This window comes from Eumetopias jubatus, unplaced genomic scaffold (assembly GCF_037043125.1).
Source record: "Eumetopias jubatus isolate StellerSeaLion01/CBP00866 unplaced genomic scaffold, mEumJub1_p1.0 scaffold_12, whole genome shotgun sequence".
Classification (NCBI taxonomy): Eukaryota; Metazoa; Chordata; class Mammalia; order Carnivora; family Otariidae; genus Eumetopias; species Eumetopias jubatus.
This window is the reverse complement of record NW_028274818.1, coordinates 6,749,354-6,775,363: the sequence shown is the minus strand read 5'-3', so window position 1 is coordinate 6,775,363 and position 26,010 is coordinate 6,749,354. Positions and strand designations below refer to the sequence as shown.

The 26,010-nt window shown below is 41.4% G+C and overlaps 1 protein-coding gene across 2 annotated transcripts in view; it reads right to left on the bottom strand.

Moving 5' to 3' along the window:
- Window positions 1–2,699: 2,699 nt before the first annotated feature.
- The window catches only part of UAP1 (UDP-N-acetylglucosamine pyrophosphorylase 1), a 35,549-nt gene continuing 12,238 nt past the window's right edge, over window positions 2,700–26,010 (bottom strand). For both annotated transcript variants that reach the window (XM_088016937.1, XM_028104761.2), the window contains 8 exons: window positions 21,577–21,781; window positions 19,125–19,300; window positions 17,332–17,504; window positions 11,585–11,778; window positions 10,373–10,513; window positions 9,394–9,582; window positions 4,365–4,431; window positions 2,700–3,284 (listed from right to left, as the gene is read on the bottom strand). In XM_088016937.1, coding sequence (XP_087873063.1) covers window positions 3,192–3,284; window positions 4,365–4,431; window positions 9,394–9,582; window positions 10,373–10,513; window positions 11,585–11,778; window positions 17,332–17,504; window positions 19,125–19,300; window positions 21,577–21,781 — 1,238 coding nt within the window. In that variant the 3' untranslated portion in view covers window positions 2,700–3,191. The remainder of the gene's footprint in view (window positions 3,285–4,364; window positions 4,432–9,393; window positions 9,583–10,372; window positions 10,514–11,584; window positions 11,779–17,331; window positions 17,505–19,124; window positions 19,301–21,576; window positions 21,782–26,010) is intronic.

Below are 26,010 nucleotides of genomic sequence, written 5' to 3'. Positions count from 1 at the left end.
CTTCAGGAACACTGGCCTCTCTGTTTTCCCCTAGTGTATGTTCTCTTTTTTGTAACATTCCTGACCTTTTGGTTGGCCTTCTTAGAGCAGTGGTTCCCAAACTTTGGTGTACATCAGAATCAGCTGGAGGGTTCATGTGAACACAAGTTTCTAGGCCTCACCTACAAACGTGCGATGCAGGGATTCTGCAAATGTACGTTTCTAACAAGTTTCCAGGTGACACTGATGTACCCAGTCAGGGAACACACTCAGAAAATCACTGTTACAGATCTGCTCACTAACCCTACAACCTGGGCATCACCTGGCAACTTTGATGCAGCTAAGTAACCCCTTCTCCCTACAATAACCAAACTCCCTTTAATAATCCATATCTGAATCACAATACACATTTGATTTTAAGGCAACTAAATCTAAGAGATCAGAGTTAAATTATTTGAGAGCTTACCATGAGCAAAACATGGTTCTGATTAGTAAAAACCTCACTGGTTTTTCATAATACATGTCAGAATTATTAAGGTAGATTTTTCTGTTAGAACATAAACCTCTGACCCTAATTTGAGAAAGGCATAGTAGCTCTACTCTCAAAATGAGAGCGTTCTTTGTTGAGAAGTTCTGCTTTACCAAACTCCAGTTCATAATGATGACCTTTGTTTAACTTCCACTGAAGTTGATTCCTTATATTTTAGTACTAAATTATCTTTGCCTTGTTTAAGTGGGTTCGTTTTATCCCCTGAACCAGAATGCAGGCTGTGGAAGGAGAGGGCTCTGTGTGCCCAGAGTGCTGGGCATGTGATCTGCACTCAGCCCTCACTGGCTGACTTACCCCCCCATCACTTCCCAACATGCCTTTCCTATACCGGGGCTCTCAAGAGGGCCATGAAGCGCAAAAGCATCAGTCTCAGCCAGGAGGAAAACAGACTTCCAAGCCAACAGAATGATTGTGTTTTAGTCACTCTCTTGGATTATGCATTTTTTCCTTGCCTCATTTTACCTGGATAACTGAGATCTGACCGTACCATGACGAATCATCAAGAGGAAACACTGCAGACAGTAAGCTGGGGTTAGCAATGAACCCACACTGTTGCCAATAACAGCCCAAATTTGAGGGGAGAGAAGGGCTAGAAATTGGAAAATAAAATTCTTTTTGTTCATCTTCCTGTAACTGTCCCTAGTAATTCCTTTATAGCTGTCAAAACTGGATCAATTTCAAGAAGCAAAAGGGAAACTGAGGAACAAAAATCAAATATATGTTCATTTGTGACTATCAGTAAAGTTCCCGACACATTTGCAAGGGTGATTTCAACCAGACTCAAAGAGATTATTAACTCGCATGTAAATTCTACCACACTGCTGCCAAATGATTCTAATTCATATTTTTATAACCATTTTACTCAATTCTGTATTTTCTGAATTAGAATGACTATTCGACAAGGACTCCTGAAGGTGCATCATGCTGCCACCTTGTATTCCCCAGCCCCGAGGCTACCAGACTCTCCACGCTCACTGGACCCGGTGCCCCTGGGCCGCCACTCCTCTCCAGCAAAGCCATGACCCCCATCCCAGGCCGCCCACCCTCCCCTTCCTGGTGTTGGTACAAGCTTAAAGATGGGGAGAGGGGAGACCGCAGATGAAGGTCAGAAAAAGGGAAATGAAGCGTACCGTTCGGGTGCTACCGTCCTGTGGTTCTGCCCTCACGATCCACTCGGAGTTTGTTCTGATGGGAGAACCCAAACCTCACAAGTCTTTTTGAGAAATGGAATGGACAACAACAGCAAAACTGGGCTGTTATTGAAATAAAAGAGAAAATATGCTAGACACACTACCTACGCCTTAGCACAAAAAATAAATTTAGATAAAAATATCATATACTCTTTTTTAAAAAATGATCCTTAAAATCTATACTTTCAGAGAGAAAAGACCCACCTATTACATTCCATCTAGTGACAACTGGTCAGTGAAAGATAAAATTGACTACTTTCTTCTCTAGACATAATTTTTAGAATTTTTCATTTATCCAGAAGTTAAATTTTATGCTTTGGTCAACACTTAAATGCTACATAAAAATGCATTTATAAAGCTCAATATTTTCATGCAAACTACATTTTTAACCCTTATTAATGACCAATGATCTATGGCCCATATTTTAAGGAACCCTCCCCACCTACCCTCCCCCCACCCCCCCGGCCATTTTTTCATCCTCTAGATGAACAAAGAAAATCTGAAGTGGGAGGGATTAACTCGCCTGGGGAAAGGCCAGAACCGTGTTCTTCTGAATTCCTAAGTGCCACCAAACATTTGGGTAAGAGAATAAACCAATGATATGAAACAAGGTTCCTCAACCTCAACAGTACTGACAGTGTGGGCCAGATAATTCTTTGCTGCGGGAGTCTGCCCCCTGCCCCTGCACTGCAGGACGTCTAGGATCATCCCTGGCCTCTCTCTCGTTACACGTCAGAACCACCATCCCACCATCTCAGCTGCAACATTGCCCAATGCCCCTTGCAGGAGGCATGTCATCTCTGGTTCAGAGCCACTGTTAGTTATGAAGTGACAGGAGGGTACCACCCAAAGAGAGGGATTCCTTTGAGACCTGTGGGGCCACATCCCTGGAGTGCCAATCTGGTTTCTTGTACTATCTCAAAGTGCCTCCCAAGTTTCCTATTTCCTAGTGGAATAACTTCCTCAAGGTACAAATGACATTCCAGAGACAAGAAGAAATGTTTATTTTACTGTCCAATTATTTTCTTAAAAAAATTTAATTTTTGATAAAATAAAACAAACTTTTAGTACCATAGAAACCTTTCGATACATATAAGGACATATTAATTACTATGTATAACTTTGAAAACAAATGTTTCCAGCTCCAAGTACGGTGATGTTGAATACCCTGACTATACCCAAGCTGTAGGAAATTTCCTGGATGGCCAATGTTTTCCTTGGCTTGGAAAAAAAAAAAAATCACACAGTTAAAAAATATAAATAAGACCTTCAATGAGCTGAAAATCATAAAAATGCTTTCTGAAGCTCGGTCATCTGGATCTTGGGGAACATGGAGTAGTTGTAAGAGTTCAACAAGCAAGGTGAAACCCTGTAGATATTCAAACGTGAGTATTCCAGGAGAGGTCCTGAGGTTCACAGTTGGTCTATCAAAAATAAAAGCTATTCTTACTGTGGTGAACTTGGTTTCTGGTTCATATACCATTCTTCACCAGCTCGTGGACTCCATTCTCATCAATGATTAACGGTGCATGGAATTCTTTATCTGCCACATAACTTTCTATCCCCTGAAAAAAGGGTTAAAATGAAACATAGTTAGAAAATTAGTGGGCACTAGTCATACAAGACTGGACTTAGTGACTATAATAAAGATTTAAAGCACAGATGCCAAAAAGTTGGATGAGAGGTAGAATTTAAAAGCAAATAAAAAACCTATTTCGTATACTTTTTAAACTGAGCTTAATGACCAATTTATAGACGCATAAAACAAACAACAAAGAAAGGAAAATTACTGATTATAATTTCTAAAGTTAGTAAGATGTTAGTCATTCTTCCTATCACCATTACCCAACAGAGTTAATTTTCTAAGCAGTGTGGCTGTCTCTGATGCTGAAATTAAGCAACCTGACAAGGATCTCCAGAAAAAATATTACATTATTAGAAGAATAGGAACGCCTGTATCTTCCAGTCTTAAAAGTGAGAGTACCAAGTGTATGAACAAAATAACCCTTTGAGAGGAAAAATTACACTAAGTTTTAAAAAGCCAGACAACCCATAAATACAGAGAACAATCTGATGGTGGCCAGAGGGGAGGGGATAAGGGGTCGGCAAAATGGGTGAAGGAAAGTGGTAGGCAGAGACTTCTGGTTACGGAATGAATAAGTTACAGGGATGGAAGGCACAGCCTAGAGAATATGTACAGTCAGTGATACCGTAATCGCGTTGTGTGGTGCCAGGTGGTAGCTACACTGGTGAACACAGAATGTGTAGACTTGGTGAATCACTATGCTGCACACCTGAAATTAACATTGTGGGTCAACTATATTCCAATTAAAAAAAAAAAAAACTAGATGATTTATCTAAAACACAAGGCTGATTTTTTTTTGAAAGACCACTGCATTTCGGTATGTCAATGAAATGGATAAAATATTAAACATTCTGTTCATGGCAACTAAGCCACTTGTGGGACAGATGCAAAGCTGTAACAGGAATTCTCAAAGAAAAAAAATTCAGAACAAATGCAACTTCTTTGTTCATTCCCAGGATCAGCAGGGCAGGGCACTGGGAAATGGGCAACTCTACTTAAATATGAAACAGTCTCCGGATTCTACCTTTAAAAGAACAGGGAAAAAACAAATCAAACTTACTTCTCCAGCATAGGAGATAAGAGGAGAGATTTCACACTGAATTGGTACATCATTGGCATCCTTCAAGCTAAGAAAAAAAAAAAAAACATGTTAAAGGTTTTGCTTCTCACATTATTGCCAGAGTGAAAGTACAGACCATCACTTTCCTCTGAGAAGCTTGCAGATAATCAAATTCTCCCAGTTAGACAAACAGAACAGACTCTATCCTGATGGTCACCAAATTCCCTGAGCATCAACTAAACATGAATTTGTCATGGTCCAGGAGACACTATTTGGATCGCTTCTCGGCCTTTTGGCTAAGATCAAGTGCAGAAGACACTGTTTTGGGCAAGTGCCAGTAATTACCAGTGGGTTTTCAAAGCACCTATACTGATATACTTATCTGCTAATGTACATCTCATTTTTTATCATTTCCAACTTTTAATGTGATAAGGAAGGGACTATTTATGGAATATAAACTATGGCTCTGGCCCACTGCTAGCTACTTTGAATCCATATTTCCCTTCAATCCTTGCCACAACCTTGAGAGTTTAGATACTACTATGGACAAACATTCTAAAGCTGCACTATCCAAAATACACTGGCCACTAGCCACATGTGGTTACCTAAACTTTATTAAAATTTTTAAAATGAACTAAAATTTTAAAATTCAGTTCCTCAGTCATAAAAACCACATTTCAAGTGCTCAGTAGCTGCCAAATCGGACAACACAGCTTTAGAGTATTTCCTTCCCTACGGGAAGTTCTATTGGACAGTACTGCCCTTTTTTTTTTTTTTAAGATGTTACTCATTTATTTGACAGAGAGACACAGCGAGAGAGGGAACACAAGCAGGGGGAGTGGGAGAGGAGAGGCAGGCTTCCCGCCGAGCAGGGAGCCCGATGTGGGGCTCGATCCCAGGACCCTTCCTCCAGGTCACATTCTAACACATATAGCCACTCAATCCTGAGTTTCTAAAAGTTTCTAAGTTTTTATTGTTATGTTAATCACCATACATTACATCATTAGTTTTTGATTCTAAGTTTTTAATATAAAAGCCAATAAATAGTGTTCTTCATATGTTTAAGGCATTAGATCTGTAGGTTTTTCCACCAGTAGGATACAGAGCACACAAAAACTAGTCTCCGGGCGCCTGGGCAGCTTGGTCAGCTGAGCATCCAACTCTTGATGTCAGCTCAGGTCATGATCTCGGGGTCACAGGATCGAGCCCAGGGCTCCGAGCTGGCTGGGCGTGAGTCCCGCTTACGATTCTCCCTCTCCCTCCGCCCCACCCCTCCTGCTCACGCCCTCGCTCTTAAAACAAACTAACAAAAAACTAGTCTCTTACAGCCTCAACCTGTAGCTGTCCTTTGTTTTACCAACCATGTATCTGAAGCTTTGGTGGAATCAACAAAATCACAGGGCTTCTGAGTTTAGCGATGCCCAAACTTCCTCTAAAGAGAACCATTAGTTTGAATCCAGGGTGCTCTCTACCTGCTCCCACTCACTTGTCCCACTACTTTCCACTCGAACCAGGCCGGCTGCCCGCGCTCTGGAGTACCCCAAGTCATCCTCAACTATGGTCCAATAAACACCTGGGCTACCCGGGTTATACCTCAACCACGGTCCAATAAACACCTGGGCTACCCGGGTCATAGCCATCCTCCGAGACGTAGCCAAGCCCCCCCTTTCCTTGACCACTGCATTTCATAGTGATAACTCCCATTTATTTCTATAAAAAAAATTTAATAGACATCTGCTAAGTCACTGCCTCCTAAATCATAGTAAATTATTATTTGTATCATATATTTAACACATAAACACACACTGTCTGATGATGTCACTTTTATGCACCTTGCCCTCCCAGCAGGCTGTAAGAAGTGACTCCTTCCTCTTGTGTAAGCTACTCCAGCACCCGGACACTAGCAGTACCTGTAGGTCTGTGAGCAGGCCTACAAATGTTTGTTGGCTGAATAAATAAATGAACTATGGGGGGTAGGCGGATGACAGACTAACTTGGAGAAAAGACGAATTAAAGATGGGGCACACTTCTGTCCAGGTATGTGTCAGATCCTATCAACAGAGCTCAAGAAATCTGGTCCAGACCCTCTGGGGCAGCTTGGACTCATATTAAACCAAATGGGAAAAATAAGGGCCCATTCCACTGAGAAGATCTAGACAGCCCAGTCCCACCAGAACCCCTGAGGGATTTGGTGTGCCAGGATCAGAAGGTGGCTTTGAACCCAAGGAACACATGGCGGACCAAAATACAACTTCTTTTAGAGTCCCAAAAAGATACTGCAAGAAACTAAGAAAGTCACTCTTAATAAACAAGGTTGGATGCCCAGAAGGAGGAAAGACAGAAGTTACCATCACCAAATGCAAAATCTCAGGAGACAGGCAACTTAAACCAATAACATATTATCCCCCAATTCTTTAGCCAAGCATACTTTCAGTAACTAACTGTTCCAGAAATGCTAAGATAAAAAATAAAAATCATGTCACTTGGTCAAAACTCAGCAAGCTTGCTTCCATTCTTTGAGAATTATCTCCCAGCCTGTTTCCTCCCCCTTTTATACAAAGTACTTTCTTGTCATCTCTCACTTTTCAGTAATCTTTTTCTACTCTCGAGGGCATCCTTTAGAGATAGAAATAGTCCCTGCTTAAATTCTTAAGTCTGCAATCTCATCTGGGGCCAAATTTTGATTTCAGTTTAATTATTCTGCAAATGGCTAAAATGAAGTAAATGGGGGGGAAAGTACTAAGTAAGAGAATGCAAACAAGAACTAATGTTTAAAACATTTTGTATCTTTGCTAAGACAGCTGGCTGTTGATTTCACTTGTATAATTAAGAAACCATTTCACTTTTGAGGTTAAAAGCATGGCTCAGTGAGAAAGAAATTTGGGGTCAAAAATCCATTTCTCAAATTCTAAAAACAACTTGCCTCCATATATTAAAAATGATGGATGGGACAGAAAATAACAAAGTGGTCTGTGTCCAGGTCCTCACGGCACGAGGGCCCACAGTCACCTAGGGCTCCTCTAAGAAACTACTGGATCTGTGAGTCCACTTGTCTACAAGACAAGCCCACACATGGGAAACACTGCCACCCACAGGCACTTGTCTCCATGGGGCAAAAGTGAGTGGCACAGGTGGGGTGGGGAATTACAGGGATGAAAATGACATCCCTGCTACTCCCGAGATAGCTCCAGATCCTTTGCCTTATACACATTTCCCAAATTATCTTCAAAACTTAAAATTCCAACTAAACTAGTAACTCTTCAAATGTAGCAAGGACCTCAAGCTGTCTCTTTAGCTGTAAGGATAATGGCTTTTTCAAACTCTGTCAGTACCCAGGTGAGACAGGATACGTGCTACTTCCAGCTAAAAATTATCTGCCATTCAGACAAAAAGCTTCCTTCCTTGGGAGCAAGACAGTAATGGACTAAAATTAACACCGAGAAGGGAGCTGTCAGGATGAGAAAACATTAAGAGAATCATTTTCTCCGCACAAGGAGCCATCAGATATGTTAGAGGCAGTCAGCCTTCCTACTGAGAACATCTATCCAATCCAGTAAGACACAGCTTCCAAAGGTGAGGTTCCTCTAGCTTCTGCTGCAATCAGAATTTGTTCTCCCTGGCCTGGAACCTGCCCGACACCCTACCTATCACTCGTCAAGTTGTCCCTGCAGGCTCGAACATCCACGTCAGGTTCTTTAGTAAAGCATGTTCCCCATTTCCAGCATGCACCGAGACTCTGAGTTAGTGGTATCCAGACAGATACCTGCCACCAAGGAAGCACAGTCCGCCCCCACCAAAGCTGCGGCCATCCACCCCGCCCCCCCAGACCACCAAGAGGCAGAGCGCTAAACTACGATGCCAGTTAGTAGGGAGGGAAGCACAGCCCCGGCACCATGCACTGCAGGCAGGCTGGGATATTTACTTGAGATTGACATCAGCTGTGATGGTCTCTGACTTTCCATTTGTAGCACTGCTATGTAGGAATAAATAAGCATTAATGGGAATGGAAAACAAATCAAACAATAACAATGAAGTGGAATTGCAAAATATACTTGACCGAAAGGCATGTATTTATGGTAAATTATAAACTTGGCAAAGGAAATCTGAAGGGGCCAAAACGAACTCAATGGCCAACGATGAAGCGTGAGGATAATGTGATGTGCAAAGGAGCAGGCCTGCGGGCGAGTCAGAGCCTGAGAGTGGCTCTGGATGGAGGCCGCTTACCGCAGCTCCTTCCCGGGAAAACACAGGCATGGCCAGGGAGCTCCAAGGCCCAGGGCCCTAAGGTGCACCGAGGCATGCGAGCGCCCCTGTGCATGCAGCCAGCCGTTTCGTCCTCAACACAGAAATGATTGGCAGAACGTTTCTGACCTAAGTACATAAATACCACAGGATTTACAAGGGGGTAATTCTCGGTGCTCACAAAAGAGAAGCCTGAGCTTAAAAGTGCTTTATCTCAGATTTAAAGAGCTAGAAGGACCTTCTTTTTTTAAGTTCTAAAAATGCCAAAACATATGTGAAGTCTGAGTACCTGGGAATGTAAGAGCCATCCCCTCTCCCCTTGCCGGCATCTCCCCCCGCGACGGTGAAAGCGTCACAGAAAGAAGGGCGAGGGCCTGTCTCCCGTCTCCAGGCGGCCTGCGGGCAGCAGGTGTGAGGCTGGGCGGGGTGGGGAACCACGCACGCAGAGCGGAGCCGCGCCCAGTCCTCTCCCTCTCGGGGCCTGCGCGCCTGACGGCCTTTACCCCACGACGCACCAACGGGATGGCCTCCCGAGCACCCCTCAGCGGGACTCATACGCTGCCCAGGAGGACATGTGTCCAAAACAAGGGATTCCTCGATACGGGCAAGTAAAGCGATCATTCTCTCTGTAATGGGCCAGGCGTCCAGATTATTTCATAGCAGGAACTGCCCACATCAGTCTTCTGCTTTTTTTAAAAAGATGTGGGAATATATCAGAGAGAGGGGAGACAGGTCCAAGAGGAAAAGTCCAGGGAGCATTGTCACACAGGAGAAGAGACTGACTTACCGGGGAATGGCTGGGAGGCGAGAGCCATTTTCGTCGATGAAGTGGCCCCCTGCGTTGAGGACCCAGCAGTGATGAAGGGACAGCAAGGCGTGCCTCGCAGTAGTAGGATTGTCCTTCCCGTTCTGACTGTCCGCATTCTTTAGTGGGGAAAACTCATCTTCTCGCAGCACTTCATACACCACAAACTTCCTAGAGTGGAACCACAAAGACACCACTCTAGTGTGAAGTAAAACTGCAAACACGACTCCAACCCTCTCTACAGGGCTAAGCCTCCGGTCCCCAATCTTACAGGCTCTCTCTCAGCTGAGTGCCAAAAGAAATAAATCTCGTTCCTGGACTAAAGGAAGTTGGAATTCCCTTCTCCAATGCAAAATAACAAATTATTTTCATCCCCGACTATAAAACACTTCATCTCAAGTCAGAAAGGTCAGAAATCTTAATGCAAATTACATGAGAATCTGTTCTGGGGGGGAAAAAAAAGGATGATTTAGAAATGCACATGGGAAGATTAATCTTACACAGCTAATTTGTCTTCTGCATTTTCATACTGGCAAAATTCTGAAACACAAACCTCAACACCAAATGTGATCTTTGACGGAGAACTATATAATTTAAAACCATGTTCCCTGAAACATTTACTCACAGGTCAGGCATCCTACACACAACGTGGACAAGTTCTCTATCTCAACCTTTTTAGTCTCTTAGCCCAAAGAAGTGACAATTTTAACAAAATTTCACAGTTTTGCAGGAGAGTCAGTCAGATAACGGACTAACCGACATAAAACATACTCACAGGCAACTCACACCATACTCCCATACTAGAGAATGATAAGGAGTCTAGACAGTACACTCACAATCAGAACACCATACCTGACTATATGCTACCCAGTGTCTCCTAAAAACAGCGTCCTGCCTCACAGAGTAAAAAGCAACATTTCAAGACCCGTACCTAACCTTACTCTTGCTACTCAAAACATACTTTGCAAACTGGAAGATGTCAAAGACAAATTTTTCCATCTTTATTCCATTTGGTTTGTCTGGCTTAATTAATTGCCCCTGGGAATCCACATATGGAATCTTCTTTTGAGCCACATGGTGCTGCAACTGAGGTTCATAAATACTAAGTAGGGGAAAAAAAAAAAAAATTAAAATGCCAGAAAATCTGATAATCACACCCAGGAACAAATGCATCGACAACCAATACTAAGACTTTCAAAGTGAAGCACATCTGCTAAGTTTCAATTCATATTTAAATATTAGACAAAGAGATTTCCCTATTTACTTCCTTAAATTTTTAAAAAATCCAATAATGATCTCCACATTAAAGAATATACACCACACAGCTCACACCAATGTCTCTCCCATAATTTTCCTGTCTTCCATAAAATGTTCTGCTCTTTGCCCCAGCTTTCCCAACTGAGAGCCCTTGAAGTGTGGAATGGAAAGATGAGGATTAATAAGTTACTATGGATGAATTAATAGCAGCACAGTTACAGACCGCAGAGTAGAATGGGAAATATTCTGGAACTGGAGTCAATATTCTAAAGCAAAGCTAAGTAACTTTTTTAAAAATAGATTGTCATCGTGAATGTCTAAAAGCTATCAAATGAAGAAGCAGATAGTGAGAATGTCCTTCATTTAACAAACCGATAGAATAAAGTAGCTCTTATTTTATTCTTTTATCCTACCATGCTAATTTCCATCCAGGGCTCAAGTACTTTTTTCTCGACCCTCTAATGCACTAGCTCCTAAATGCTAGTCTGGGAACTGATTAAAATTGTGTGGGCAGATTTTCAAAAATACAGATGACATGCATCTACCACCAGAAATTCTGATTCAGTAGGTGCAAAGCAGATATCTACATTTTTTAAAGTTTACCACTTGGTAGAGAGTGTTTCATTTCTTACTCTTTGCTTCACCAGAACCTAAGATAGCTGGAGGGAAAAGAGGAAGAGAAGAAAAAGAAGAAGTGCTTTGGACTGCAGGCAATGCAGCGAAGGATGGACTTCTACAAACCTGCACCCTATAATGCATCTTCCTAAAAACAACTACAATATGAGATAAATTTCCATTTGATAAAGATGAATTCTGTAGAATTTGGACTTGGGGTGTCCTTCTACTTCTCTAGTGACTCAGTTCCTGATTAACGATAAAAGAAAAATTTTAATAAAAGCCCCCATCTTGCTCATACTTGACAACATCTCTCAGAAATGGTACGGTGAAGAAATGGTTGGCTATGTTCCCTGCATTGAATAGCAGGCGTCCATCCGAGCTTCGTTTCTGAGCCGTCGCCAGGGAAATCTCACTGTACTCCACCACCTGGTAGACTCCATCCACGCGGCAAACCACCCCCACTGGCTCCGTAGGGTTCGTTTTCTCTACCACCTGCCCAAAGAAAGACAGCAGGAGAAGAAATATAATCAAATGCTACACGGGACATTTGCCATTTCCAAAGGCTGCATCTGCAGTTTTGCTTATATTGTCTTTAAGGCAAAGGAACCTTTAACTGTGGACAACCACCTGTCCATCTTTCTATTCTTTGACAGACTACTGTCCAACTGGAAATGAAGTAAATTACCTCCTTCCTATTTATCACCTAATGAAACTATGGAATAGAAATTTCATCATACACACAGAGCCCAGAGGAAATCACACTGGACTGGGAATAATTAAATGAGGAGTCTACCTCCCCCCCAAATATGTTTTATTTTAATTAATTTATCCTTAACTACACTCAACTGCTTTGAGAATAAATGAAATGAAATTTCTCTGGGATTCACAAGACAAAGGTAAGGCATTTTGCCTCTCATTTGGTACTGTCCAAATCATTATTTCATTTGAAAATGGTGTTTCAGGTGCCTGATTGGCTCAGTCAGTTAAGCGTCTGCCTTCGGCTTCGGTCATGATCTCAGGGTCCTGGGTCGAGCCCCACATCGGGCTCCCTGCTCAGTGGGGAGCCTGCTTCCCCCTCTCCCTCTGACTGCTGCTCTGCCTACTTGTGCTCTCTCTCTCTATCAAATAAATAAATAAAATCTTAAAAAAAAAAAAGAAAATGGTGTTTCTTTCGTTTTCCTTCATGAATACACCATTTTCCTTGTTTTTCAGGGAGACGGCCAGGAGGTAGGGGGCATTAGACCAGGCAAGTCACTTCAATCTGGCTCCAACTTCAATCAGAAAAGCCCACCCATATTTAGCTGTTTTGCAGGCTAGACTTTGTTTGAAGTAAGACATTCTATGCTTTTAAAAAAAGTCTGAAAACCAGTGATTTGATAATCTAACAATGGCTCTAAGCTGGTGGGGAAGCTGAGAGAAAGGTGTATATCAAAATCACAGGGAAAAATAGGGGCACCTGGGTGGCTCAGTCGGTCAAGACGCTGGCTCTTGATTTTGGCTCAGGTCATGATCTCATGGGTTATGAGATCGAGTCCCACGTCGGGCTCCACACTCAGTGTGGAGTCTGCTTGAGATTCTCTGCCTCTCCCTCTCCCCCTTCCCCAGTTCATGGTCTCCACGCCCCCCCAAAATAAATAAATAAATCTTTAAACAAGAAATCACAGGGAAATATAGAGTATGCAATTAAAAAAACCCTCACAAGGGCACCTGGGTGGCTCAGTTGGTTGAGCGACTGCCTTCGGCTCAGGTCATGATCCTGGAGTCCCGGGATCGAGTCCCGCATCGGGCTTCCTGCTCAGCGGGGAGTCTGCTTCTCCCTCTGACCCTCTTCCCTCTCGTGCTTTCTATCTCTCATTCTCTCTCTCTCTCAAATAAATAAATAAAATCTTTAAAAAAAAAAAAAAACCCTCACAAGTGACTGATACCCCACCACCCTAATCCAACACAGCACTGGCCTAAACTGTTCAGAAGAAAATTACCGAAGAACTGTATGTGATACACTAATATAAAATCAAGTTTCAGATGAGATGAATATCCAACTGAACAATCAAACGACAGCAAGTATTTAAAGATACTGCTTTGTTTGCCCTGTTCAGTGAGCAATTCAGCATGCTTCAGAGTAGTCTGAAAAATCTGTCCCCAATTTGAAAAGTCTATCCTAAGAAATTACATCAATAAAGCTAAAACTTTTCCTTCAGCAACTGATTTCTTAAAATAAATACAGCGGGCGGCAGCCGCCTCCAGACGATAAAGCCACTAACGCCGACTTCACCTACACAGCAGTTAGAGCTACAGGGGGTGCGCAAGGCTGCTGTGTAGCTTCACGGTTTGCCATCCTGAAAGGAGCGCAGTATTCTATAAAGAGAAACTTTCTCCCAAGGAAGTGAATTAAACTGGGGGGAAACCTACAACAAAATGATTTAAATCAATCACAGACCTGTTTGCAATGATCAACTCCTCACCACCCCTCACTTTACATATTCCATAGTGGGGTCTCACTATGGAATTTGGAATAGATTCCTCTCATTCCCACTTACACACACACACACACACACACACACACACACACACACACACACACACACGGTTTATTTTCCAGTCACTTCCATAGGCCTCTACTCCTAGTGGGGTCTCACTATGGAATTTGGAATAGATTCCTCTCATTCCCACTTACACACACACACACACACACACACACACACACACACACACGGTTTATTTTCCAGTCACTTCCATAGGCCTCTACTCCTGACCAGCCATAGATAACAAAACTAAGCATATTCACACTTTACACTGCCCAAGTGTTAATCTGTCAGTGAAAGATTTACTTCTTTTTTTACTCCTCTTCCCTGCAGAGGGAGAGAGAATCCCAAGCAGGCTCCACACCCCGTACTAAGCCCAATGCAGGACTCGATCTCACGACCCTGAGATCATGACCTGAGCCAAAATCAAGACTCAGACGCTTAACCAGCTGAGCCACCCAGGCGCCCCTGAAAGATTTACTTCTATGACAACTAGGAGCCTCCAAATATCATAAAACTCTAGATTACAAAAGAATGCATTTGTAAACTGCATAAGCTGGAAGTCAAGTTTATACTACACAAAAAGTTATACAGTATAAAATTTTGTTTGATTTTCTCTAACTTTCTCTAACTGAAAAGCTGAGTTCAAAGTAACACTTTAATGTCACAGTTACTGTAACTGCTTTACAAAGTGACCTTTAATTAACAGTGGTTCCTACCCTTTTAGCTTTGTACTTCTGCAAACCCCTGGGCTCTCTGCCTTTTCTCAAGGCTCTTGCTCCATAGAAAATACTTAATTCCTTAATTCACAAAGACCAGAGCCTTTGAAAGAAGTAAGACAAATTATTCTACTACCACACTACGAATAACTCCCTAATTTAGGTGTTCTTAAAAATAATTTTGATATCTTGATTTTGCAATTAAAATTAAAAGGGTGGGAGGACAGATTACATAAACGGTTTCTAACATTTCTGAAAGTTAACATATACCAGTCTTGCCATATTTCGGTTCCATCTGACTATGTAGTCGCTCATCGAGTGACTTCTACCCTATATGCCAGATAGAGCTGAGGAGGAAGCCCGAGACTCCTGGAGAACCCACAGGTGGTGAAGGGTGACTGGTTACACCTGTATCTCCCGTGTAACCAGTAAACTCACAAAAGTTAGCACACTAATTTAAAGTTGTTTTTTTTTTTTAAAGATTTTATTTATTTATTTGAGAGAGAGAGAATGAGAGAGAGAGAGCACATCAGAGGGGATAGGGTCAGAGGGAGAAGCAGACTCCCTGCCAAGCAGGGAGCCCGATGCAGGACTCGATCCGGGGACTCCAGGATCATGACCTGAGCCGAAGGCAGTGGCTTAACCAACTGAGCCACCCAGGCGCCCTAATTTAAAGTTTTTAAGCCATCAGCAAAAGCATAATCAATCTAAAGAGCTTGGTTTTATAATGTAATATGATCCTAAAGCTAAGAGTTGGGAAACATGAATTCTAATCCTGCTTCTGTTAATGTGATGAAGGACCTTGAGCCTGGAACTCACTTAGGACCAGAACTCAGGGTGCTCATTTCTGAGACTGAAGGGGTTGACCAGATGGAATTTGAATGGACTTGAAGCTCAGAGCAATAAAATTTAAGTTTCTGATTTAGAATAAAGAGTGACACCAAGCGGAGCAAAGTCAGAAATACAGTCTAGTTTGTTTTTTTTTTTTTTAAAGCTTAGTAGCTACTTAACAATGTACTGTTTCTATTACAACTGAATAGCTATTTACAGCATATACAGTATAAATATAGTATATTTAAGACCAGAGAGAGGTCTTAAATAACCAAACCAACTTTTTTTATTTTCAGAGTCCAAAAGAGTCTTATTAGGTCCACCAGCTTAATCTCGCAAAACCTGCACTGGTAAATTTATAACTCCAGCTTTTATGACTTTGCCATAGATTTATAGGTAATTTTAAGAAAAATGACATCTTTAAAATAGAAAATTTCCAACCAAGGCTATGGTATGTCTTTTACGGCAGTTCTCCTTTTTAAATCCAAATATTTAAAATTTATATCTAATTTGTTTTTGTCAGAAAACTGTATTGTATGGTTTTTGCTGCTGGCAGAAAGGTCTTCCCTTCATGTCAATATTGTAAAATTATTCTCAATTTTCTCCTTAACATCTTTATGGGCTTTTTTTTATATATTTAACTTTGTAATCCATTTGAAATTGATTTTTCTATGAGCTTTGAGGGAGAGACTTTATTTTTAGTCAGTTATCTCATTCATTTCCCCCACCGATTTGAAATGCCATGTTTTTATACAGTGCATTCTTATATATACATGGACTTATTTCTGCAAGATCTATTACATTCCATTAATCTGTCATTCTATCCTGGTTTCTGTACTACACTCCGAATTATTTTTTATTTACAACCCAGTTTAGTACCTGGTAGACTGTCTCCAACCCTCTTCCTTCTTTATCACCTCTTCTCAGCATTGTCCTGGCCACCTTCACATGTTATTTCTAAACTTTACAATCATTTTGTTAAGTGTCCCCAAAACAGTCTCACTGGGGCTTTGACCAAAATTGTGTTATACTTTAATTTGGTGAGAATTGATAGTTTTACAGATTTCCAGAAAAGCAGTATTTATATTAGTAAATCTTCCAAAGTGTTTTCATGTTCTCTTTTATTCCTAGATACAGGACATATTTCGTTAGCTACGATAAAGGCAAGTCTCCTACATCATCATCTATGCAACTAAAAAAAATGTTAAAAAGAATCACCTCCCTCTATCTTCCTATCAGTACATTTGTGGTCAAAGTTATCAATCTCCTTCACTGTCCCTGACTGCACATTTCCATCTTAATCATAAGACTATCATGAGGTGATTTGTCAAACGCCTTGCTGAAGTCTCGATCTGCTGTTCCCTCCATATTCCCCTTACCTCCTACTCCAGCAACTCTGTCATAGGAAGAAAGTGGACTAACCTCAACAACTTGATATTAATGAATCCATCCCAGGCCTAGTGATAATCATCCACTCTCCCAGGTACTTACAAATCATCCACACATATTTTTTTTTTTTTTAAGATTTTACTTATTCGAGTGAGAGAGACAGAGCGCGTGTGTGCGCAGGCGCAAGCAAACTGGGGAAGGGGCAAAGGGAGAGGGAGAGAGAGAATCTCAGTCAGGCTTCATGCTGAGCACAGAGCCTCACGTGGGGCTTGATCTCACGACCCTGAGCTCATGACCTGAGCCAAAATCAAGAATCGGACGGACACTCAACTGACGGAACCACCCAGGCGCCCCATCCGCACATATTTTTAAACTCTTACTTGTAATGAACAAGCATACAACATTATTTCCAAAATCAAATGCTGCCAATTTAAGAGAAAAGAGTAGGCAGGGGGTAGTTACTTTAGAGAGAAAATGGTTCTAACATATTTAAATCACCCTGGTGATTCTAGTTCGTGTCCTGGAACGTATGCACTGACAGAGCAAGCTCACTGATGGCCTCACTAAGTTGAGAAAGGCATTACCTTCGCACCGCAGTCCGCTCCTTTCTGAATGCAAAATCCAATGAACCGTGGGTCTGCCACTTTTACTAGGATGTTGTCAACACAATAGACATGAATGCTCCAAATGCCTCTCTGCTCCATGTCCTCCACAATATTCTGGGCTGCAAGAGCCCGATAAAGACCACCATTCCCATCTGGGAAATAAAACAGCCCATTAGTAGTACACCAAACCCATTATGAGGGTAATCCCAAACTTCTTTACTGGGGTTAATGTTTCCAAAGTGGGGCGAAGATCTCTGAAAAGCAGTTTTACATCACAGGGCCAAGAAAAATAAATACCCATAAGGAAGAACTCAGGTGTCAAAAAATTATAGTACATGACTTCAAAAGTAATTTAACATAAGTATCGAGAGAATAACATTATTAATATAGGACCAGGCAACCCAAAGACCATATTTTTCTTTTTAACTCAGACTTTTTAACAATTTAGCCTGTAGTACATTGTGAAATATAAAGTTCTTTCTCAAGCAATGATTATTTCATAACATTTCAAGTTTTATTAATATTTTTATTATTCAAGTTAGCTCTGTACTTACAGCCCCAACACTGACAATGTCACCCTTCTCAAAAATAAAAATGCACAAGTTTTTTATACCAAATAACTTGTTAGGAAACCAGATTAATATGAAGATCAGATTTAAAATAAGTATACATAAAAGCCTCTTCTTGAAGATAGCAGGAGGGGAAGAATGAAGGGGGGGGAAACTGGAGGGGGAGACAAACCATGAGAGACGATGGACTCTGAAAAACAAACTGAGGGTTCTAGAGGTGAGGGGGGTGGGAGGATGGGTTAGCCTGGTGATGGGTATTAAAGAGGGCACGTTCCGCATGGAGCACTGGGTGTTATACACAAACAATGAATCATGGAACACTGCATCAAAAACTAATGATGTAATGTATGGTGATTAACATAACAATAAAAAATTTAAAGGAAAAAAAAAGCCTCTTCTTTTCCCATCTGTTTTTAGTGCTGCTTTAATGTACTTCGTCCAACACCCTCAGCCACAGCTTAAAAAACTGGACTTCACAAATCGACCTAAAAATAGTAGTCTTCCACTAATGAAAAAGAATTAAGTAGAAAAAAAGACTTAAGATGAAACAAAAGCCTGTATCTGGAGGCTACCACTGTTAACACTTTTATTTATTTCCTGTCAGCCTTTCCTCCAAATATTCACGTAGATATGAACCTGTCGACACATTTATTTTTATAGTTGGGATCATATGCAAGGTGGCTGCATGTGGTCACACACTGTGCATGCACCACCCGCAACCATACAGGGCGGTGGCCCTCACCACACCAGGCACGCAGCTTCACGCTTCCCATTCTGTCACTACTGACACTACTTCTCTTTGTCATTTAGTATCTCCAATCAATTACAGTTTTATTACAGTTTGAGAATACTACAGATAAACTATAATTTAACCTCTTGTTTATTAAAGAGCAAATGGTTTCCTATCTTTCGCTGCAAGAAGTAATGCAGCCATGAACACTGCTGATATAAAATACCGGGTAAAGAGAATGAATACTCTGTGTGCCGCTCAGGTTGTTCTCAAGGGCAGACATCCACAAAAAATATAAAAGTGTATCCATTTCACCCATGGGCATTTTCCTTTTTTAAGTCCTTGCCAAATTGCAATAAAATCTTAAATATTAATTTTTTAACATCCAAATCACCATATTAGAAAAAAATGAAAATATAATGATTTATGTTACTCCCATTTCTAGTCACCCTTAAATAAGCATGGTTACAAACCTGGAGCCATAGAAACCTTGTTCTTCTCTTCCAAAATAATTTTCCCATCAAAACTCATAGCAGGCAGCATTCCCTGCTGAAAAAAGATTACATTCTCTTTCTTTAAACCAAAGTACTTGTGCTTTGTGAAGAATTCCTTTGTAGATTCCATTGTTCTGCCACTGGTCATTATATACCTTGCAAGAGAAAAGTAGATCTTCTAAGCAACAATGCTCTGGAAATTAGGGCAAGATTCAATCTTGTCTATTTTCTAAGCAAAAAAAAATCGAGCACACTGCCTCTTTGTTCTGACTTCCTTCATGCTCTTCCTGGATAAGTTAGCATTAGCTGCCACCCAAGTGCCTTTCTTCCAGTAACTTCATCAGTCCTACATATAAAATAAATCTATGTAACAATATTAAACATACCTCCTGCAAGAGAAAGCCTATAACTGGCTTAAACAAACACTGTAGAACTCTGTGAAAACTGTATTCTAAATTTAAAACTCCCATTATAAATAAATAGGGAGAAAAGGGTAAACGTAATATATTCTAATGAATATATTATATCATATATATATATATATATCTTATGGTTCTTTTTACTAAAGTTTTGAAATGTAATCTGGGCTCTGCTCACCCTCCATTTAAAATCTCAAAAGTGTAATTATATTATCTGTTCTCACAAAAATCCAAACCATGCTAGTGTGGCAAAGGAGTAAAAAACTCTATTTAAAAGCAAACTAGTGACTGCAGTAGTTTTTGCCCTTACTAGAATTTATGCCACATATAAGTAGGGATTTTTGTCCATTTTGGTTGCTGATACATCCCCCGTACCTAGAAGCAGGCATTCAATATATGTTGAATGAATAAAGAAAGAAAATGGTATAATTTCCCACCAAAAGTTATCCTGCGCCTGGGTGGCTCAGTTGATTAAACGACTGCCTTCGGCTCAGGTCATGATCCTGGAGTCCCGGGATCGAGTCCCGCGTCGGGCTCCCAGCTCAGCAGGGAGTCTGCTTCTCCCTCTGACCCTCTTCCCTCTCGTGCTCTCTGTCTCTCATTCTCTCTCTCTCAAATAAATAAATAAAATCTTTAAAAAAAAAAAGTTATCCTGGGTATTTTGAACTTTGGGTACAAAGAGGTGGCTAGACTGCTCTGCATAACAAGAGCACAGAGATTCTAAGTTGTGAGGAAAAGAGAAGAAAATTCAATGTGATAGTGGGAGCCAGGGCTGTAAGGAGAATATTGGCTGCTTTGAACACAGATGTCCCTCAAACATCCCCAAAGGAATCAAGATAAAAAAAAATGGTTTCTTGCCTGCCAATACCCATGTTGAAGAGCTAGTGAAGCTGGGAAATTTACAAAAAGCCTATTTTTAAAGGCATCAGAGAGCTACAGAAGCAACATGGATTGGAACTAAAATTCAAGACGGTGGGAATCTTTCAAAGAGGAGCTAAGGATTTGCAGCTGCCTCTTCCTGGGGGTATCTGCTGATGTGGGATCTAAGCTAGTGGTAGGGACTCTGGGCTTGGACCAGGCAGAAGGACAGAGAAACCAGCAGAGCTTTTGTGGGTCACGTGGGGCTAAAACAACAGGATTAGGGACTTGAGGGATCGCAAACACAGCTGGTTTCCCCCTCAAACCATAATTTCCAAAGCTGCTCTGGCAAAGAGATTTAAGAGCTAAATCAAAAACTTTTAAAACACAAAGCAGAATTTCCCATAAGCTCTTGGTACTCGGGACACCAACACTTGCCAAGGTAGGCCCCAAGAACACAGCACTCTGCCAGAGCCTGGGATCGGAGTGTGGCTCACAGCAGAGAAATCAGTGGGGCTTTCAGTTGCTGTGTATGGGAAGGGTGGGGTATAGGGAGAGCTATATAACCTGGTCCTTGAGGGTACTGAGTCTCTAGGCCGTGAGGACTCCCTGAGGTGACAGCAGCGACTGAAAACAGACTCCTATCACCTTGTCATCAAATTTCAGACGCCAATGATAAGAAGAGACCTTAGATGCTTTTGGGGGGAGGGGGAGAAGGGCGGGAGAGAGAGAAAGGAAGAAAGGGAGAGAGGGAGAGAGAGACTGGGAATCAGAAAAGCAATGGACCACTCAATAATGCTAGAAACAACAGAACGATGCCTTCAACTTTCAGACAGAAACGGACTTTCACTCGGAAGTTTATACACAAACTACCAATCAATATAAAGTTTCTACACTGAGAAAACCCAATGAGTCCCCAAAAGTACTCAGGTAGGGATGTAAGAGCCTGAGGTGAATTTATATTGTGCATTGACTATCATGATCATTTATCTAGCTATAATACAGATTACTTTTAACATATATAGTAAAATGCAGCTCCTGGGGAAATCATTAGTAACAGGAAATATGTCTGCTTATGAATAAAGTATACATGCATTTTGAATAGTATAGCCCGACATATGTTAGACACTCTCCCACAATGAGGCATATCTTACCATGGAATGATGCATTTGTTGCCATGGTATTTTTCAGCTAACTGTTGAAGCTTCAGGATACGCTCTGCCTGAATCTGAAAAAGGGTCTTATGAGATGGCAAGCCAACATCATACATTCCCTTGGGATATGCAACACCGAGTCTCGTCCCCTGCCCGCCAGCTAGAAGAAGAACTGCCACTTTGTTCTGAGCAATCTGGAAAAGTCCTAGAAGAGAGAACACCTGTATCACAAAACCTCTGCAATTCAACATTTTAGAATTACACATACAAAAAGTAGCGGCAATGAGTCACCCTATCTGCATAAGGCATGAAGAACAAGAAATCCACATGTAATCACAGATAACTACCTTGTTAATAAAAACATTTTTACTATTAAAAAATTAAATTTATATAAACCCAACCAAACACCAAGCTGTGAATAATATGCTTTAATGAATTAATAATTCTTTTCCTGAAAATGTTAGAAGGCAAAGCCCAACAAGATGTTATAAACGTTTTACAAGTACCTGACTACTTACTAAATGCGGCACATCAAGAGAAAGACAGGATAAAAGAAGGCACCAGGGCTTCAGGATAAATGATGATATGCTACTAAATTACCTCCGGCCTGTAAATCCATCAGTAACACACAATCAGTCAACGAGCATGCAAACAGACTAGACAAGCTACCATCCAGTGAATGCAGAGAGGTGAAACCCTCAGGAAAGCAATGCAGTACAGAGGTCAAGAAGCCAGGCTCTGATGTCAGGACACCTGGGTGTGAAAGCCAACTCAGCTGAAAAGGCTTCAGGGATCTGCCAGCAAAAGGGCAGGGTATGAGGGGGCTTTGTGGGGTGATGGAAATGCCCTACTGGGGTAGTAGTTACATGAATGTATAAATATGGCAAACAGTCATAAAACTAGTGCATTTTCTTACGTGTAATTACACGTCAATAGAATGGATTAAAATGCAGGGGTTTTGGGGGGTTTTTTTGGTTTTTTTGCCAACGGGCCATCCATCCCAGCTCACAAGGATGTGAAACTCAGAGTCTTTTTGTCGATGATTTATTTCCATTGCCAGGAAGCCCGTCTTCATCAGTTGAATACTCACTAATAATAACCAAATATAATGCTTAATCAAAATATTATTCTCTGAATCAAAATAATTCAAGATGGATTTAAGATCCAAATGCAAACAAATCAAACTGTAAATATTATTAACAACAGAGGCTCTCAGTTTGGATTTCAAAAAAAAAAAACACACACAAACAATTTTTGCCATAAACCGTTTCTGAGAGCCACCTCATCATGCAATGCTGGACCAGCTCAGCATCACAAGGCAGAGTAGCTTGTGGGGAGAGGCAACATGGAACCGGGTCTCTGGGAAGTTAGAAAAGCTGGAAAATGCCAGATGAATCAGGCAATGGTTGACAGGATTGTTCTTGTTTTCTGAAATCCTCAGACACCCTGGGAAGGAACCTGGCCACTGTCTAGAACTGAACGCTAGCCCAGAGGGAGAAGGGGTGGCCAGTATCCATTGTTATTATTTTTTATATCCTGAGGTAATGGGGGTTTGTCTAATTTACCAACTTTGTGCCTTATGTTTTTGATGGGTTAGGGTCTCCTAAAGCTAATGTGCTAGTACATCAAGCCCTTAAAGAAATACTCTAAACCCATTTTAAACTCAGAACCTTCTCCAGTCCTAAGTCTACAATCTATCTTCGGGAGTCAGTAAGTGCAGCCCAAGGACATGATCCAGCAACCATCCAGTTATCAAAAAATTTAAAAGCACATTAGATATTTCCATTATTTTCGCCTTTGATATGAAGCAAAGCTTAGCTATCTCCCTGAGACATAATTTTCTCTTTCTTCCTGCCTAGAACCGGAACTGTCTTTGTGATTTCTCCATAGCATTTCACTGTACCTTATCAGAGTGTGAAAACAGACCTCCAAACTAGTAACTCTAAGAGGTAGGTATAATTTCTCCCATTTGAGAGATAACGGGCTCAGAGACGTTGCGGGTCCTGCCCAAGGTCACAGCACTAGTAAATGTGAACGAGGGTCGGAAACTCACTCCAGGCCCATGTGCCATGCACTGTACTGCCTCCAGCAGCCTCTCTTAACACCCAAACACTGACCAGATCCATTACAGCACCGGAGGTTTCAGCGGTATAAACTTTCCTTCCTATATCTTTCCTGCCCTTTCTTCTCTTTTCCACTGAATTCGGGAGAGGTTGTGCTACCTTTTTTTTTAACCTCTCCTACTACCACCCTACAAGGGAAAGCTGGGTTCAGTCCACATTCTCCAAAACTTGCCAACCACTGAAATTTCTAACAGCATTCCGGATCTGCATCCCCCTTCAGCAAGCACCATAACCACCATGTAACAAAGTGAGACGAAATGAAGCATTTTGAAGGGAGCAGAGAATGACAGAAGGCAGTTTTGAAAACTGTTTTACATCTGGTCATTCCCTGAGTTATCACAGAAAACTATGGTTTCTAGGGAATGAGCTTAATTCTGCTGCCATCGACCCAAAAAGCATTACTTTAATAAAATACAGGTCCATAACCCCTTACCTAACCCCATGGATCAGTTGTTTCAGGAGGCAGAACTCTTCAAAATTTAGAAAATGAATATAGTACACATACGTTATACATTATCTCCAGCAAATCTGAGACAGTACCCTGTAATACCACTAAGTGGGATAAAGTTCACCAATAGTCTTGTGTCTGTCCAAGTTCAGTTTTGCTGCAAAACGGGCTTTGCATTGCTTCAAAACTGCAGATAAATAAGCCTGGTGTCTGAACCCTCACATACCAGAGGTGTTAGAATCAGAAATATTTCTAAACATCTTCAAAAAAGTCCCAGATAAATATTCTGGACACAGAGGCCTTTTTTCTTTGTACTATTTATTTTCTTCATCGAGCACATGTGTTTTAAGTTGTTTCATTGTTGTTGGTTTTTTTTAAAAGATCTTTCTGAGAGAGAAAGAGAGAAGAGAGAGCACAAGCAGGGGGAGCTGCAGGCAGAGGGAGACGCAGGCTTCCCGCTGAGCAGGGAGCCCGATGTGGGACTCGATTCCAGGACCCTGAGATCATGACCTGAGCCGAAGGCAGACGCTTAACCAACCAAGCCACCCAGGCGCCCCAAGTTGTTTCACTGTTAATGTGGCTCTAGTTATCCTTTCTGACATCCTTCTTTTACCTTCAGTCCAAAAGTCAATGATTTCCCATAGCCACCTCCCCAGGAAAGGGAAGAGCCTGCTCCCAGGGCCAGCTCCGTGTCCCAGCTCCAGGTCACCTGAAGGCCACCCAGCACCAACCAGTGCTTTCCAGAGGTTCTAACCAGTTATCACAATACCAATGTACAAACTTTTCTCTTCCTTGGATCAGTTCCCTCAACCACAGCTTCATTCCAGTTTTCCGAATTTTCCAGTTTTTACCGCTCTCTAACCAGCAGTTCATGGTGGCCTTGGCCTGTATGCAAATAAATGTTTCCTAAGCCCCTGTCTGCCATACTTTCTTCAATCCTTTTCCCATCTATGGACCAGATGACCCATCCAATCACTACGTCTTACGAGAAGCATGGAGATTACACCTACCAGGTGTCCAATTCCAGGCAGATCTATATTTACACCTCACCTCCCTCGAATCACAACTATCACAATCCACATGTATTTACAATAAAAAGGTTTCTGCATTGACCTCTTCCTGCTTACGCATCTCATTTACACACACACAGAGAAAAACATGAGGAAAGAAAGCGGTCCCTAGAGTATCAAGGCCAGCTGAATTTCAAGAATTCAATGCAGCTACAGATGTTAACAGTATCAGATTGTGCGTTCACTGGCTGGAGCACTCATCCACCTCATCTGTGTCACTGCAATAAAACTGGATGTTTAAAAAGTGTGTAACACATAAATTAGTATCTCTCTTATAATGACAGATAAAATACTCCTTGAAATTAAGGGGGCCAATAAAATTCAGTAAACTGTTTAGTTATATGGCAATAAGACCTGATTTTAAACTGTTATTTGTCATAACAAATTTTATATGGGCAGCACCGCACCTATCTGAAAAATGTTAACTAATTATAAATGTACTTAACCTACGTGACAATTAGGAAATTATGAGTTTCTCCTATCCCAAAACTTCTTCTGCAGAAATATAGGGGGGGGAAAAAAAACACCAAACCAGGGAAGTACGGCACTATCATCACCCTTTCCATCCTTCCACTGGAGGACAGTTCATAGCTTTCCTATAGAGGGGCCAAAGAGAGACCAAAGCAGAGGTTTAAAAAAAAAAAAAATCAAGCCAGAGTGAGCAGTTTCCAGGGCTGGAGCACACCTCTCTCCTTGGAGAGTCACGTGTCATACACCCAACAGCGTCTGATAATATTTATAAGAAACAAAGGGAAGAGTTTACAGTGGCCTGAAATAGGTCAAACACCTCCTG